The sequence below is a fragment of the Littorina saxatilis genome, linkage group LG12 (genome assembly GCF_037325665.1).
Source record: "Littorina saxatilis isolate snail1 linkage group LG12, US_GU_Lsax_2.0, whole genome shotgun sequence".
Lineage (NCBI taxonomy): Eukaryota > Metazoa > Mollusca > Gastropoda > Littorinimorpha > Littorinidae > Littorina > Littorina saxatilis.
Window position 1 is genome coordinate 82,188,319 of NC_090256.1, and position 18,215 is coordinate 82,206,533.

At 39.8% G+C, this 18,215-nt stretch overlaps 1 protein-coding gene across 1 annotated transcript; it reads right to left on the reverse strand.

The window, feature by feature from the left end:
- Positions 1 to 3,629: 3,629 nt before the first annotated feature.
- LOC138982934 (polycomb group RING finger protein 3-like) lies at positions 3,630 to 15,905 on the reverse strand. The gene is made up of 8 exons (XM_070356330.1): positions 15,763 to 15,905; positions 13,558 to 13,683; positions 12,852 to 12,948; positions 11,603 to 11,658; positions 11,074 to 11,136; positions 9,516 to 9,745; positions 8,800 to 8,880; positions 3,630 to 7,610 (listed from the first exon to the last, which is right to left on the reverse strand). The coding sequence occupies exons 2-8, from the start codon at positions 13,664 to 13,666 to the stop codon at positions 7,563 to 7,565; spliced, it is 684 nt and encodes a 227-aa protein (XP_070212431.1). The 5' UTR covers positions 13,667 to 13,683; positions 15,763 to 15,905; the 3' UTR covers positions 3,630 to 7,562.
- Between the last annotated feature and the right edge of the window lie 2,310 nt (positions 15,906 to 18,215).

An 18,215-nucleotide genomic window follows, 5' to 3' on the forward strand; every position in this document is an offset into this window, starting at 1 on the left:
ACAGATTTCTTTACAGTTACTGATTTTTGGGAAGTTTCTTGGTGGCAAGCTTGGGCAGGCAGGACGTTAACGCCGTGGCAGTGCTAGTCACAATAGTGTTAAAGGTCCTTGTCTACATTTTTATACCGAAATCGCCATTTGACCATTAAAATGCAGAGTCTATTATCTACAATTATCAACAATACACCCCCTTTCGATCAGGAAAGACGAAGCCAGTGTAGCCGTTTGAAAATTCATTGTAGTATTCCAGCGTAGTACTCATAGTAGGATATCCTTATTTGGAAAATGCCAAGCGCAAAATTCCTCTCAAATCCCGTGCATTTCGTGCATTTAAAAAAAAAGCGTGGACAGCGCTCCAGTGTCAAACTGTTGCTGCACTTGTTTGGGCGTGGCTATAAGCATAGTGACATGAATTTGATTGGTCAGTATTTTTAGGCAAAGCACATGTTCTCAGCAAACAGAAAACAAAATATTGGAAGCGTGAGTCACGCTACCCAAAAATAAAATCTTTTTTTACATATATCTTTTTTCCTATAACTTTTTTCCCCATGGTTCATTCATCATCTGACATAACTTTATAGCAAAATCTAACCATAAGATTATTGAAAAAAAGCAAAACTGTAGACGACCACCTTTAAGCTCTGCAATTTGCAAATCTCTCTTCTGTCAGGAGCAATAGGAATGTTAACTAATAGTTAGGCCCCCCAAAAAATAGGTGTGGTTAAGGTAACATAGCCAAAAAAAATAGGGTAGGAAGGTAGGCAATCACTTTTTTTTTTTTAAACTTTTTTTTCTAATGTGTACAAATTAAACCTACTTGACAGGGAAATAAGTGTGCGACTCAAGCGCTTTCGCTGCGTTTTCTGCACTCTTTTTATTTTTTATTTTTACAAATGTAATAAAAAGTTATAGGGTCGGCCCCTAAAAATAGGGTAGGTCGGGTTACCGTAACCACACCTTTTTTTTTTAGGCCTTATACTGCACCTGAGAAACTGGCTGTATTTTTGACTATGTTAGATTTTATTATGACATTCATCAGCCAGAAGTTAGGTACTGCTACTTACACAAACAGTAAGATGTAAGGGAACATTACCGTTACAAATCTGATATAATTCTTACTATGAACAAGTGCAGGCATAAAGACTTCCTGATCTAAAGCAATAGACGATTTTCGGAAATAACTCTTGTCAGGACTTAATCTTTACAAGCGGAAGGGAGTTGCGCCCCGCTCACAAAACCTCTTACAAACAACCTTAACAGGAAACACATGGTCAAACGGGAAACGGGAAACACATGATCGACCAGTTAAAGCCACAATCGTGAGCACTTGCAGTGCGCTTTACAAAAAGCTGTTTCTTTATGCAGTTCAGAAAAGCGCACGTGAAGTGCACATGCAGCAAGCAGCTTTTGGATGTGCTGCCAGCAGTGCACACTGTTTTCAAAAATGGCAGTGGTGTTGGAACTGTGATGGCGTGTAGCATCTCATCTCCTCGCCGTGGTATTTGACGTGAACCAATGGATCAACTGCATTTGAAGGTTTATAAATGTATATATCGTGACCACAGCAGCTAACATTCCCATAATAACAACATTCGGTCCGACACTTTCACTGATCGAATCGTCTGCTAGCCCGAGTAGTAAATCTTTCTTTCACATCTCGCATCATTGTCATCTTTTTGCTTCGCCATCTTGAAGCGCCCTGTCTCGCTATGATTTGTTGACTAATATAGGCCAAACGAGCGACTTGGCTCAAAAAAAGCGCTCTGATTCCTATGCAACACTGCTAAACTTGGTAAAATGGCTTGAACAGCAAATTATGTGATTGTGAATTAAAAGGATATTTTATTTAACTGCCTATGAAAAGTATGTTACTACCATAGTACTATGTATCAAAATATTGACCGTTTTACAAATAAGCTTTTCCAGTGTTTTGATAAGCTCATACATTTGGCTGTGACGAGAAGATGCAGGCCATAATTAACTGCTTGGGTAAACGTACTGTTTATGATTTACCAAACTGATGATAGGTAATAGGTAAGTGTGGGGTCAATGAAATGAGTCATGCAATTTATTGAATTTTGGGCCATCAGTGAGATCGAGTTGGCATTGTTACCACAGCTTCTTTATCTTGCAAGATTATCGTCTGTTCGTTCAATGTGCAACTTCTACAAATCAAATAACGTCAAAGCAATATGATGCATGGTCAAATATAACAGATCTAACTGCTTTAGCAACGAACATTGCAGAACAAGCAACTTCCCCAAGCGTTTTGGAAAAATTCGTCTGCATGTAAACATGGGCTTACACTTCCTGTTTAACTTACTTTAGAAAGGGCAGAAACTGCAGCTCTAAGCGGAGTTTGAGCAACCCCCTGCTCAATCCTCTTCTTCAAATTTTTGAACATGTTGCAGAAGAGCTAATTTGATGCTAAAAATCCATTAACATCTGCTAGATTTTTCGGTTGGAGCTTGTCTGCTCAATTTCTACAAACAGCAAGTGCGCGTGCCTGACACGTCTGTAAGTTCCGGTAAAACAACGATCGGAAAAACAGGGGAACGAGATAACTTGAATGGCATTCTGTGGGCATGCAGCTACATGTACCTCTGAATGTCTGTTAATAATTTGAATGAGAATATGAAAATGCAACTGCCTCATTTAGAATTACAGAAAAAAAAGCTTATCAAGTATTTCAATAATTAGTGAGAAATGAAAATATATATATAATTATTACCTTCATTTTCTTTGTGTCATGAAGATGAGACTGAATAAGAATGCTGCTGTTGCATGTAACTGGCTACTCAATAACTTTTTGTGTAATTTCTTATAATATGGTCATTAACTGTGTGTGTGTGTGTAAAATGTATTTTCAAATGATTCATACTTCCGATATTAGGGCAAAGTTGACATCACAAAGCTTACTGCACGAAGCAATGGCACTGAATTTTGATAAGGCAACAACAAAAAAATAGTCTGTTTACGGTATCCCGACCGACCCTATTTTTTCGCGCGACCCTAGACTTTTTTTTGGCATTTGGGAGAAGAAAAATAAATAAATAAAAAATAAATATAAAAAATAAAGTCTTTTTAGGCAAAATAACTTAAAAATGTTTTTTTGGAAAAAAAATAATAAATAAATAAAATCCCGACCTACTGAATTCTTTTTTTTGTTGGCCTAAGACTTTTCCCAAGTCTTCGCGAAGTCAAGTACGTTGGGGCTCAAGTAAGGAAGGCCTTAAGCGTCAGAATACGCTCTTACTTTTGGGGGGAGGCTGGGGGTACTACTCCGATGCTTCCTGTTCTTCAACCGCCCCCCTAACCCTACTAACTGATCTCCTTGGAAATAGGAGGAAAGACTAGGACCCAATAATTCCTACGATTACAATTTTTAAATTTTGGGGTTGCACTCTCTCGTTTCCGTTGCGACGATAACCTATAGGTTCCTGCAATGTATCGATCCTGAACCTGATCCTGAAAAGTGTTGATGTCTTCCATGCCAATATGGGATCGTACATCATGAACAAAACGGTTTCTCATTTAGACGAGTAAGTGGACTGGCATAATAGTCAAAAAGCACACACACACACACACACACACTTGACTCAGATAACAAACAATGAAAAACATACAAGTCTTGTGTGTAAAGATTTATTCGAGTTACATGACTTTGTCAAAAACAAAACCAACAATTGGAGCAACTAAACTTACATATCGCCCCTAACTATCAACCACGATACTCACCAATCTGAACATTCATAAGTCAATCCGTCATTCACAGCGATATCCATTTGCACTTAACAACAAACATGCTTCCACCTCGATCTTGCTCCAAATAATGTTTTAATGCCTGTCTCTCAAATTTTAACAAACTGGAGTAAAAAGACAGAATTGTGTATTGGTCATCATCAAAATTAACCTGAAAACATAATCCTTGCTTTGCATGCAATTAATAAGTACAACACAACAAGGCAATCCAGAGTCTCATTCAACATCTTTTCTCCAGACCTTTTTCCAATTCTTTTACAATAAACTTTGTCTAATCATGCAAAAAGTAAGCTTTTTGGAGTCTTTACTCATGCATTTTTGAAACATCTTGTTTTTGTCAGTTTGTTCTGTCAACAGTTTTGTATAATCTATACTAGAGAAAACTCAAGATTCTTTTTTAATTCTGCGCAGACTAGACAATACATCTGATGAAATGTGCCCACCAAAATGCCAGTACAAATTGCAAACAAGTTTAAATATGAGAATCTAATCAGTATAAACTCTTGACAAATCTGGAAAACACCTTTGAACAAACACACACCATTTTTTCCCCATGGTTTCCGATTCTGCATTTTCAGATTTTCAGTTCACAACATCTGTAAATCCACTGAGAGTTCCTCATTTTCTCAGATTTGCGCAGTCTTAAAAAGTTGTTATTCAGACCTGCAGATGCTATCTAAAGGTCATAATCATCCTATAATAGCGCTGGGGGAAAACGAAAAGATCCCAAACACAAATGCGTATTTATCTATACAAGGTTGTCAAAAAGGAGACCCCAATCAAAAGTGTGTTTGAATAGGTCTTTGGTTAAAGAATGTATCTTCCGAATTCAACACAAAATCATGATTGACAAAATTCATGTTCATTATCTTGCCTCTGCTGATAAAAATGTTGATTCAAAGAATGAATTTTTTTTTATAAACAGCGAACAAGAACACTAACCTATCCCAATTCTCAAAGGTACCAGGCAAATACACAAGCACATATGCTCACATTCACATAATTATATGCATCCACACACTCACGTGCACACACACATACACGCGCAGTCTTCTAATATTGAAGACAGTCAAGTCTTGCACTAAATACAATCATCACTTTACAAGGACACAAGAGCTAGTGTATGGCATCATACTATTTTAATGATGAGATTTTACTTAACTCTCACCAAATGCATTCACATTCTGTACAAAACTCAAAGGACCTCCAAGACAGCTATCACACAGTCAGCAGAATCAACTGCCAACCAATTTTTCCTGGACAGTGGTACCTGTGATGAAAAGACACCCTAGGAACCAACCACAAAAATGGCCCTACATTGCAGGTGGCCTCTCACGACAGTTATATTTTGGTCAAGATAACAGAGGGGCAATGGAAGGTGTCCTTGACTTGGAAGATTACTCTCATTGGAGGGGCCTCACTTCACAGGTACACGTACCACTGTATTTCTGTTCCAGACCACATAAATGTACATGGAGTCATGAAACAAAAGTTCAATTTATTCAACGCAGTGTATGACCCTTCACCGTGGTTGTGCATAAATTAAAACAAAGTAACAACTACAGAGTACAATCAAGTTCCACATTTACACATCATGACAGGAATGATAGGAAATGTTTCTTTTTCAAAAACAGTTCAAATATGAAAGTTCATCATTTTGGCCTGTTTAATTAAGCAGGATTGATGGTCTACAGCTGATAATGAATTAACAAATCAACGAAAGCACACAAATAAGTAAAACAGATAGATGCTGACAAAAGGGTTTAGTCACAATAATGGTGTGCAAATACAGGCATTGCAAGACTTACAGGCCTTTTTACCAATCAGCACTTAAAAATATACTAAGAGCGGATTATGGAAAAATTGACCTCTAAAAGAAACTGGCTAAAGTGAAAGCATATGACAAAAACAATTCTTAACCAGTCTTGAGACATCCTGCTTGCTGCCGCGCAAGCCGAGAAAATTTTCCCTCTTTATCTTCATTGCGCTGGCTGCAAAACCCCTCCGCGCGGAGGTGTTTTCATACACAGGGTGTAACGCAAAAAAAGAACACTGGCAAGACTGAACATCTGTTCCCATTTAACTTAATCTCAGCTTTCCAGTTATAAGGTTGTCAGCTCTTCCATTATCTTCTCCTGTGTGGAATGAATCGACTAGAAACTGACATTAAAGCTCTTTAACTACCGGTTAATTGTGTCTGCTGTCAGGGCAACTCTCTTTCATCGTTATTTTTTGCATTCATTGTTTATATGTATCTTCATCTGGTTCATGATACTCGGCGCATAGCTCTCCGTTCCCCCAAAAGTTGAGTTTGTTCGTTTCTGAGGATGAAAGTCGTTTGTTCATTTCAACACTTGTCATTCTCTCATGTGCCAGGAGATTGGTTTCGAATAACTCATACTCGATTACAGATGTTGAATGCATTTAAGGTGCTTACTTCCCTTTGTTTATCAGATTTGATCTAATCTGTGCACCTATAAGAAATTATCCTCCATCCTGGCTTGATCCCAGAACAGCTGGGATTGAAACCCGAATCAAGCAATCTTACTCCTTGCTTTACCTACTGCACTGCCCTTGGGCCACCTACTGGTCACTTTATTCTGTGAACATGAAGACCTGCCAGCAACATACATTCTGTCAATAAATTACTCCCAAACACATTTCACCACTTTATGCATCTTGTGTCAGAAACAGAAGCACATTTGTTCCATTCTTAAACGTATTGGTAACTGCCTGTCAAAAGCTGGAAGACAAACTAAGATATCTCACAAAAACAGAACCACATACACCAGCAAGAGTTGACACACAGCTTTCTCAAAATTTGAAATGTGAAGTATGGTGCATTCAGTTTTGTCTTCCCTTGACTAAAATCACTTACCTCTACTTTTTGCTTGCAAGTACACATATATATTGTACATACACACATAAACTAGATCATACTGACTACTGCTTTGGCATAAAGTTTAAAGAGAGCCAATGCATATATTTTAAGGGAGGAGGGGGAGCAGTATTAGCCAACAACCAGGCTTATAAAGGGGGCACAATGCAGTGTAAACAACAAGGGTAAAATACACTGATGTTTTGAGTCAACACTGACTTTTCATTACAGGGAATAGACTGGCATAATTTGTATTCATTGACATTTTTTGCACATCTTTAAACACGTAGGGAAAAACACACCATAGCTGACTATCCTTAAACTTAAAGGATAAACTGTACAAACACGTTGACCCTGCATAACAAGTGACGGAAGCCTTTATTTGTAGCCAGCAATCCATGTTGGCAATAATAGTAAAATCCTTGATGAACATGCTGGGGTTGTATGTCACAATGTATTGAAGCAATTCGCTGGCAAAATATTTTGAGAACTTGACGTTTTTAGAAAAATGTCACTTCTTATCGCATGTTTTCTAACTTCTCCAAATGATTGTATTTTATTGGAACTCTCTGCCGCAACTTCTGGCAGTATACTGCGAGAAATCACAAGGTTTTAACCTTCAGAACACACCATTTGCACAGAAATGTTGCTTGTCCGCTTGACTGACAGAGAAAGCATTATAATTCTTGCTGAACAAAAAGTGCTCTGCAAGAGATCAATAATAGTCAGAAGGCAAGAACAAAAACGGTGGTCTTCAGAAACCTTATCAAATAATGCATGATACTCTCCCTTCCCACTCTCCCAAACTGCATGTTAACGTACTGAGTCCAAATAACTGTGGTGCTACTTTAACGATGACATTGCATGGTTGCGCATTTTTTTCAGCGAATTTGTTGGTGTTCCAGAAGAAAGTGGCGTAAGGTCACAACTCTGTCACTCTCTGTCTGTAGTGGAGTAGTAATGGTGTGTCCTGAAAACACGAAATGCTCCATTATTCAACAATTTTACTTCATCCATGATCGGCCATACTTACGTAAGGGAGGTAATCATGTCAGTGGCTGTTCTTACTAAACAAGCCAAATCAGGCATACTTTTTTTTTTTTTTTTTAAATCTAAAGCAGTTAGCTAGTTACTCTCAAGAAAACTGAATATAAGGAAAATGAAGCCAATAAAAAAATCACAAAAGATCCCCCAAAAAAATAACAAGAAAAGAAACAAAAGGAAAATCAAGACAAAGTTACAGCCTTTATATTTCTTTTCAGCCACCCTAGTCAAGCGCAGAACATTCCAGTTACAAAATCAATCACAGCGGCTCTAACATGACGCCAACACAAAATTTCCATTTAACCCCTTCACTGCCCACCCCGTACAAGGTACGTGGTCATTTTCGGTTTGTCGTACGCCCATAACCGTACCTAGTACGTGGGATTTGCGTTAGCAACATTTCAGGACATTTCTGAAAACTAAATGGGAGGTAACCACTGTCCAAGTACTTGTAGGGGTTCTAAACACAGTTCTTTCCCATAGACCGTTCCGATAAGTTAGTACCACGTGCTGAAAACTGTGTTAGAAATGTAGAACCGATCTATAGCATTCACAATGGTGGCCGAAAGTCGGACCTCAACTCGTAGACCTGTTTTCAAGCGATACAGTGTTCTGGAAGCTCTACAAGAAGTGATTTATGGATTACCACACAGAAGAATACTTTTATGGGCTGTAATGTGAGTACCTGATGTTTGACACCAGTTTTAGCAGTGTTTTGTGTGGTTTTACGTGCTGCAATGTGTGTGTGTGTAAGTCCGGAAACTGTAATTTTTGACAAAATTGGTCATTATATCAATTTTTACTATAACAATCACAAACAAAGTCCAATGATCATGTCATCCTCTAATAGCCAAGGGTATAAGCAAAACACATGCCAAAGATCTAAGTGATATCTCAATTAATGATCGAGCAGTGAACCTACCGAAGAAAGCGAAAATTTGCCCTGGCACACAGCAATACCAAAATGCTGTTATACTGTGGCAGTGAAGGGGTAAAGTTTACTTTCTTTGCTCCTCTTACTTACAGCAAGACAAATATCATTCTTATGCTGATCAGTGTGTAAATGCTTCAACCGGCTAAGCACTACTATGGTTGTATGATAAAAAAAATCTCACCTTTGTTCTCCATCGCGTGACAAAAACGAACTTTAAGGTGTGGTCCTTTCCTAAAATCTCCTCATTGCACAGTATGTCAACCTGCAACACACAAAGCATGAACATGTCAAGTCAATCTGTTGAAAGAAAAATATCAAATCTTCACAAAAACCCGTGTTTACAGGAAAAGAACTGTGTTTGCATGTCAAATATGGAGATCGAGCACAGAGAAAGAGAGTGTGTGTGTTTATCATATAACTTATATCTCTTTTCAGAGAGAGATAGGGGGGAGAGAGAGCACAAGTGAGAGAGAGCGAGAGAGAGATCTAGAGAGAGAGAGAGAGAGAGAGAGAGAGAGAGAGAGAGAGAGAGAGAGAGAGAGAGAGAGAGAGAGAGAGAGAGAGAGAGAGAGAGAGAGAGAGAGAGAGAGAGAGAGAGTGAGCACATTTCAGGAAGAGAAAGGAGCACATTTCAAGTCAAAACCGTCGTACGCTGAAGAAGAAGAAGTCAAACCCAAATTTCCCCCCTAACAATGACAATTGTAGATCTACAGTGAAACAAACGCTTCACCCATGAAATGCTTAAAAGGAAATATTCCACATTGCAGAGTTCTTTTCACTAAAACTGAACAAATGTTGCAAAGTTTAATTTAAGAAAATAAACTCTGTTTTGATGTGTATTTTTACAGTAACCAGCACTAACAGTAACAAAACAAACAATACAAAAAAACAGCTTACATCTTTGCATCTGCCAAGGTTGTTGTAAAGCTTGAAAGCAATGAACTTCTTGAGGTGCATGATGGTGGCCTGAGACGACAGGCGAAGAAAGCGACGTTTGAGGTTGCGCATGCTGTCGGCCATGCATTCCAGACAGATGTTGACTTGCTCATCAGTACGATGAGAGTCCTGGTCCCCACCGTTGGCTGTGACTGGCGTCCTGCAGCGTTCATTGCTGTTCTCGTCGCTCCCTAAAAGTTGTGAAAACCCTTTTGTTTGAATGATTAAGTGGTTCTATACAGACATGGGAACTGGGATGATTGAAAAAGTCTGAAAGTGCTCTACGACTCACACAAAATGTACAAATTCTGGGCATGAACTATTCAATTGCTCTGAAATTATCTCTAGGGCTCACAGAAAAAGTCTGATTTCAAACCAAAGTCTGAAGATTCTTATGTCTATGACACGATTGCTTTTTATGTTCAAGTATGAACACTGCAGAAAAAACTGCGTGAGCATGAACACAATGTTCGAAAGAAAAGAATCTGCAAAAGTCTGGAAGCATTGGAAGCAGGGCATGGTGATTGCGCTGGCCCCACCCATGCTCATGAGATTTCTTACGGTATTGAATAAAAGACGGGCACCACCATAACCAGCCCTATTCTCTTCATGCAACACCACTTACTTATGTGCACAAAATTCCTTTGCATTTTCACAGGAATTGTACATGTTCTCAGATCTAACTGTTGCTTGAAGGGGTAGGCAGTCAACTAACTAGTCTTTGCTATCAAAACAAAAACACTCTCAACAGAGCAAAGCTAAAAACTAAATTGTGACCACATAAATGCGTATGGTGGTTCAACTTTAAATGGTGGACTTTTCACTTTTGATTTCTTGTTTCTTTGTGGCGGCTTTTATTTTTAATTTTTTTATTAAAACAAGGTTAATTATTATATTAAAACATAATTTTTTTATCAAGTCTTGTGTATGTTTGTGGTAGTTATTACTATTAGTAGTGCAAATCCACATGTTACGTCATGTATGCATTGTAAGTATGAATGTACGTCTTTTGTGTATGTGCTTAGCACGCGACGAGCCGCTGAGGTGGTTGTAAGAAATCCGGGCTGGTTGGGGGCCGGTTGGGATTTTGGGGGGCCGGTTCAATTTTTTTTTTAAAGTTAAGGTACACCACTGCAAAAGTAATTACAGTTCAACTTTTCCTGAGATAATGTGATCGTCCATTCTGGAAAAGAAAGACTACCCTGTTAAGGCACACAAAAAAAAAGGTCTGTTTACGGTAACATAGGCCAAAAAAATAGGGTCGGTAGGTCGGGATTTAAAAAAAAAATTTTTTTTATCCAAAAAAACATATTTTTACGTTATTTTTTTATTTTTTATTTTTTCTCCCAAATGCCAAAAAAAAAAGTCTAGGGTTGCGCGAAAAAAATAGGGTTGGTCGGGTTACCGTAAACAGACTATTTTTTTTTGGGGGCCTAATAAGCCTTCCACCATTACTCAAGCCAGCAAATATCAATAAATGCAAAACAAGTAGACACTACCGTCTACAGAAACAACATACCAGGTTGGGTCGGAAATGGAAGTCCTCTTTTCTTGTAAAATTCAATCTGTCTTTTCATTTCTTCTGAAAACAAAATATTTACACTTTACACAAATTGCAAGGAAACTGCATCAACATTAAACTTACCCACACATTCAAAGTTCAAGAGTGAGAATTTTAATGAATTGTGCCAATACAGAAAGAATTACATTAACAAATATGATAGCTCACTCTCCCTCATCGCCCCACCATCCACCTTGGTAACAAAATGGCACATGCAAAAGTCAGCAAACTGACCGAAGCAATAAAGACAGTCCAACCAAAACAAGATATATGATGGCCAGATCTCCAAAACAAAAAACTACCAGCAACCCAAATTGTTAGAGACAGAACATTCTTCCACGAAAAGCAGAAGGCAACCATGGCAAACTGGCTGATCTCATACTAAGCTGAGACTGCAGTCCATTTTCTCTTTCATTTCTCCTTTAACCTAGCTAGATCAGGTTCCATTAGCAAAATTGTTTGCTTTAAAGTTAAACAATATACTTACTCTCTTGTAGATTTGGGACCAGCTTGTAAACAATATCTTGCATTGTCCTGTCGAAGCTGGAACAGATACACACAGATCTTCAATTCAAAATTAGCTTACACTTAAAAGTTACAGCGGACAATACTCAATACCAAGTCCCACCAGTACGTATACAATCGACAGATCTTTACTATGATGGGCGCAATGACTGAGTGGTTAAGACAACACCCTCACACTTTCTTAGGCTTAGCACTGCAGTGTAAGTGAGGCAAGACTAGAAAATCTGCCCCAACCCTCCACAACATCAAAGTTTCATGCTAAAAGTAAACGGGTTGTCAGCTATCAATGTTTTGCCAGTACTTCTGACTGCACAGCATTTGTCCTTTTCTCAATGGACCACGTTCGGTAATAACTCTGTTGGGTTTGCATGGGTTGTGAAAGAGTAAATACCCTTGCTTTTAGTGAGACAAACAATCCACACATGTTGATGTCCACATGTTTCAGACACACACCCTCGCTAGTGACTGGTCTATTTCTTCTTCTTCTGCGTTCGTGGGCTGAAACTCCCACGTACACTCGTGTGGTTTTTGTTTTTACACGAGTGGAATTTTACGTGTATGACCGTTTTTTACCCCGCGATTTAGGCAGCCATACGCCGTTTTCGGAGGAAGCATGCTGGGTATTTTCGTGTTTCTATAACCCACCGAACTCTGACATGGATTACAGGATCTTTTTCGTGCGCACTTGGTCTTGTGCTTGCGTGTACACACGGGGGTGTTCGGACACCGAGGAGAGTCTGCACACAAAGTTGACTCTGAGAAATAAATCTCTCGCCGAACGTGGGGACGAACTCACGCTGACAGCGGCCAACTGGATACAAATCCAGCGCGCTACCGACTGAGCTATATCCCCGCCCAACTGGTCTATAATGTCACGAGGCAAAATGTAAGCTTTCCCATGTCACATTACACCAGGCCAGTCACTAGCGAGGTGTGTCTTAAACACATGGACATCAGCATATGTGGATTGTTTGTCTCACTACAATGTAAAAGCAAGGGTATTTACTCTTCGAGTCTTTCACAACCAATACAAACCCAGCAGAGTTATTTCCCGAATTCGTCGATTAGAACAATGCATCATTTTCAGGTTTTATGCGTCGTTCACAGATTGCCGTGGCCTGACATTTACCCTGCTAGCGCTAGATGATCCTCAAGCAAATCAGTTTTTGTTTTACTTATTAGTACATTGATTCAGTGTCAGAGTATGTTACCTGATGTAGTTCAAGGGGTAGCTCTGATGAATTACAATGTGACATTTTGGACAGGTGTTGTGCTCTTCCAGGAACTTGACAATGCATGTCTTGCAAACTGAAAACAGTGAAAACAACATCAAAAATAAGTACACCTGTACTAACACTTGACCAATACAAACACTTTCACAAGAAAGAAGAAGTATAACCCCCAAAGTTGTCTGTAATGTCTTCAAGTTCAAGAAAGAAACCAACTTTTCTCCACTCCACTTATTTTTTTCTTGCCAGTCACTGAGTCAGATCATATTTTTCTAAAAACATTATGGATATATCTTTTTTTGGTTGCTTTTTTGGCACCATACTTTCTACATAAGTAGGGTGCCCAAAGGGTCCCTTCTTCTCAAAACCAATGTTTACCTTAAGCTAAGTAAACTATTGTTGGTTTGAGCTGTCTGTTTTCAAGTCTCAATCTTGTGTGACTGGCACAATGGTCTGATCCTGGCCTGTCAACTGTCCAATATATTGTCCAAATATAGTTCTTAAAAGTATGTGGTCATCTGACGGAACAATCTTTTTGTAACCAGGACATTTGGACCTGCACATAATATTTTAAACCTAGGTTCAATTGACTTATTGTCCTCTGAGTCTAAAAACAACACTGGAGCTGTAATATGTCAACTGTCACATGAACAAATCATGATATAATAGTTTAATACACTTTACTTACATGTATGCAGACATTCTGTGATGGTGGTGGCATCAACCAAATACCCTTTGCACAGGGTACACGTGATCTGAGGGTTGACTGTCTTCAGTCGGCTCTTCTTTTCCATCATCTTCAGCAATCTACCACCTGCATAAATCAATCAATCAATCAATCAATGAGTCTTATATCGCGCATATTCCGTGGGTACAGTTCTAGGCGCTCTGCAGTGATGCCGTGTGAGATGAAATTTTATACGGCCAGTAGATTGCAGCCATTTCGGCGCATATTTACCTTTCACGGCCTGTTATTCCAAGTCACACGGGTATAGGTAGACAATTTACTGTGCCTAAGCAATTTTGCCAGGAAAGACCCTTTTGTCAATCGTGGGATCTTTAACGTGCACACCCAATGTAGTGTACACGGGGGGAGGTTCGGACACCGAAGAGAGTCTGCACACAAAGTTGACTCTGTGAAATAAATTTCCGCCGAACCTGGGATCGAACTCACGCTGACAGCGGCCAACTGAATACAAATCCAGCGCGCTACCAACTGAGCTATATCCCCGCCCAAATAGCAAACCCATGCATTTGAAATATCACCAGGATCCCCCCCCCCCCCCCACCCCCATAGGCCATACACACATTTGGTGATGTAGAGTACACACACTCTGCCTGACTCTTAAAGGCACAGTAAGCCTCCAGTAAACCATCACAGATACAGTCAGGCTTTTACACACAGTACAAACACCCTTTCATTTAAACACTCACCGATTGAGAACATCCTAGGTGCCCTCCGTAAAGAGCGAACAATTTTCAAAGAATTTATTTTTGCGTGGTTTATCTTACCCCTGAGCCATCGTGAACCCGTGTGATCCAGTTTCCCTTTTTCACAATGTAGTCGTCAGTTAGTCATTTGAATGCGACTCGATGTGAGCTTATTTACAATTGCACGTTTTTATGCACGAAACAAACGGCTGTGGTTCACAAGAACTCTAGCGATGGCTTTTGACTGTTGAGAGGAACGGCGATATGCATAAACCGTCGTCTGCTACGACCCTTGCGTGACCCTGCTTCCGGGCTTTTCTCTTTTCAAACTTTCACAACTTTGAATTGTACAGATCTTGTCTTGATGAAAAAAGAATTCTTTTATGATTAAAGAATGTTTGTGTAACAAGCTGTCAATTTATTATTTAGATTTTAAAAGTTAGGTCTAGCGCAAAAACGCACCACGGTCCAAAAACATTTTGATAATCATCGATCCACGGCTATCGCCAGTTTACATCGATAGAATGAGACCCGAAGGGAAGTAACTCATGTTTGACCTGAGTTCAGGATGGGTCCAAAAAGTGTTCGAGACAATCTGCAAAATTAATTCTTTAAAAATTGCTCGCTCTTTACGTAGGGCACCTAGGATGTTCCCGTTTGGTGAGCGTTCAAATGGAAGGGTGTTTGTACTGTGTGTAAAAGCCTGACAGTATCTGTGATGGTTTACGGGAGGCTTACTGTCCGGGCGTGATTTCCGGTATTGAATATTCATAACAGCCGTCCAGCACCAAAACGAGGCGCCATTGTTGTAGAGGAGCAAGTCCACAAAAATAAATTCTTTGAAAATTTCTCACGCTCGACAGAAAGCAGCCAGGATGTTCCCGTTCGGTGAGCGTTCAAATGGAAGTATGCTTGTACTGTATGTAGACGCTCGGGGAGCTCTGTGATGATTTACGGGAGGCTTACTGTGCCTTTAAGTCAAACACACACAGTGACACACACACAGATGGTTCATGTAGCAGTTCTGTGCAAAGAAACACAAACAGGTGTTCGCATACGCACTGAGTGTATCATGCACATGAGCACACAGCGTACACACAAACAGATGGTACTGGTAGGCCAAGGATGGCAGTACAGTGCACTGACAGAGCTTCCCCCTGCACAGATTGACAGGTCTGTAAATTCAGCTCATAAAAGCAAGACAGAAATAAATCAGGGAATCGTGAATGTCAGTTTAATTGTATTACATAATACTGAGTCATTGGTGAAATGTTTGGGAACTGTAAGAGTGACAACAGGAATGAGCTGTATGGTTCTACTTCAACTTGAAGTTCAAGTTGAATGAAGACTAATCTAATGAGCATTATCATTTTCAACAAAGAATTTTTCTCAGAACTTTTGTTTCGCGCACACCTTTTCTCGTTCACTTACGCCAGCATAATTGTCCATAGAAATGCATTACCTTCCCGGGTCCAACGTCATTTGGAAGATCAAAGTTTGCTGGAGAAATACATTGTATCGCACCTGTTCATCATCCAAACACTTCGGGAGGAATCAATGACAATGTCAATGCGTCGGAAGAACTTCGTCATGTAAAAGGAACTTTCATTGGCTTCATTTGCCGAGAGCAGACCAATGGGAGATGATCTTCCACGGATGTGTTGCAACCCATCTCGTCATCGGCGCTTTTCCGGAAATGACCTGCGCTTTGTTGGAATTCCAACAATGGCCGCCATTGTAGGAATTCCAACTTTGCGCTACGCGATTCTAGAAATGTACCGCGCGCATAGTGAGAATTCTGCTCTTTCTTAAAATGCGATGTAAAATTATACAAGTCATGATGGCCCATGATGATCCTTGTGTTTTAAAGTGATCAATGCTTAGTCTTGAAAAAGCAGATGCATTGTATAACGCACCAAACCAACCGAATTACAAAAAGCAAAAACACTTTTGATAACTTCGGCGGGCTGTAACAACACAGTTCAACGACCCATCCCACTCAACCAAAACGCACCAATTTTACGTAATTTTTAACGTTTCAGATCTTACATTTTACAACAACAAAAACACAACAAGAGTGTTCCGATATAACTTTTCACTGGTAACTATCGACTGTAATATTTTTTTACGCAGTCTTAACTGATTATATATTAAACTCACACAGTCTCTCTGGGCTGCAGAGACAGCATTACGTCCCTTTACTGAGTAGGCTCTTGTCACTGCATGGTAATCTAGGCTCTTGAAACGTAACTGTGCAAGTCTGTGCGCTATATTGATGTGATTGATTGTTGCAAAATGTTGATTCAAATTAAAGATGATTTCAGCCTGTTGTAACAAACTAACACTCTACTCTGAGAAAAAAATCATTGTGTTCAAAATAGATCGAGACAGCAGCAACTAGCTAGCTGCATGCGCTGAGTGTCACTGAGAGAATTGTTACACAGTGTACCCCCACACCCCCAATTCAAGACTTCCCCTGTATAAGACCTTGCTTTTTCATATACCTTATTCATGACCTGTGAAAAGGGTATACTTTTTGTGCCAGTCGAATGGTTGCCATTTCTAGAACGAGGCAGCTCGTTTCCGGAAATGCGGCGCTTTGTTGGAAATCAAATGAGGTTTCGGGAAATCCCGATTATTCCAACTCTGCCCCGGATTCTTACTTTGCGCCCAACAGATGCTTTAGAACATAGCGACGAGGACGCTCAGCTGAACAATTTTGGCATGTGCTACACTATGCAGGGGCGGACCTAGTTGTGGATAAGGGGGGGGTTCCAAATTGGAGCTGGGGTCCGGGGTCCGCTCAGGCCCCGGTGGGGTCCATGGGCAAAGCCCTGGTGGGGGGTCTGGGGGGCTTTGCCCCCCAGATGCTGAAGGAATTTTATTTTTTTAGGTCAATCGGAGGCCTCTCGTGGAAGATAACAAAGTAAAAAAAAAAACGGATGGGGGGTGGGGGGGGGGGTTCCGGGCACCCAGGAACCCCCCCCTAGGTCCGCCCCTGCTATGATGTGGTTAAACAGCCAAAAATGACATTAAGAATGCATAAATATGTCAGTTTGTAGCAAGAAGGAAGGGTTTCATAAATAGAAAAGACAAGACAACAGATACAAATACAGAAAAAGAAGAATGAACGGAGAAAAAAAAATCTTCTTTAGATACTTGCAAGACTGATTGAGTTACCCCCCAAAAAATTAAACAAAATTAATAAATACACACAACGGAAAGTACAACAACGATAAAATAAGTTCTTCCATTCAACTCCCAGCTCTTGCTCTCAACGAGACTTAGATCTTGTTTTATATTGTTTTTGTTTTGTTTTTAGTCTGGCTTTTTTTCTCTTTTTTTTCATTACTCCATATTTGACGCGCGCATGTGTGTGTGTGTGTGTGTGTGTGTGTGTTTGTGTGTGTGTGTGTGTGTTTGTGTGTGTGTGTGTGTGTGTGTATGTGTAGAGCAGCAATCCCAGATAACCACAGAACAGATGTTCATGAACTTTACATGTGAATATTTTTAATAATATCCTCACACGTGTTTTTGTTTTTGTTTTTTGTTTTTGTTTTGTGTGTGTGTGTTTTTTTTAATTTTTTTATAGATAATCTTATTGATGACGTCCTATCCTTCTGTTAAAAAAGTTGAGGCCGCACTGTGCCGACCGCATTTTTCAATCAAATATATCGGTGCTTTTTTTTTTTAAACAATATCAGGTTGATACGGTACGGACAATTAGATTGGAAGCTGAACAGAACTAATTCTAGTACGTAGGGCATTAGAGAGGGGGGGGGGGGGTTAAGAGCCGTAAGGGGGGGTGGCGTAGAGGGGGTCAAGGGCAAAGCCGTGAAGGGGGCTCAGAGGGGACTGATGCGGGAGAAAAGGAGGCGGGGCCTTAGAGGGAAAAGTAAAGGTAAAACAGAGAGA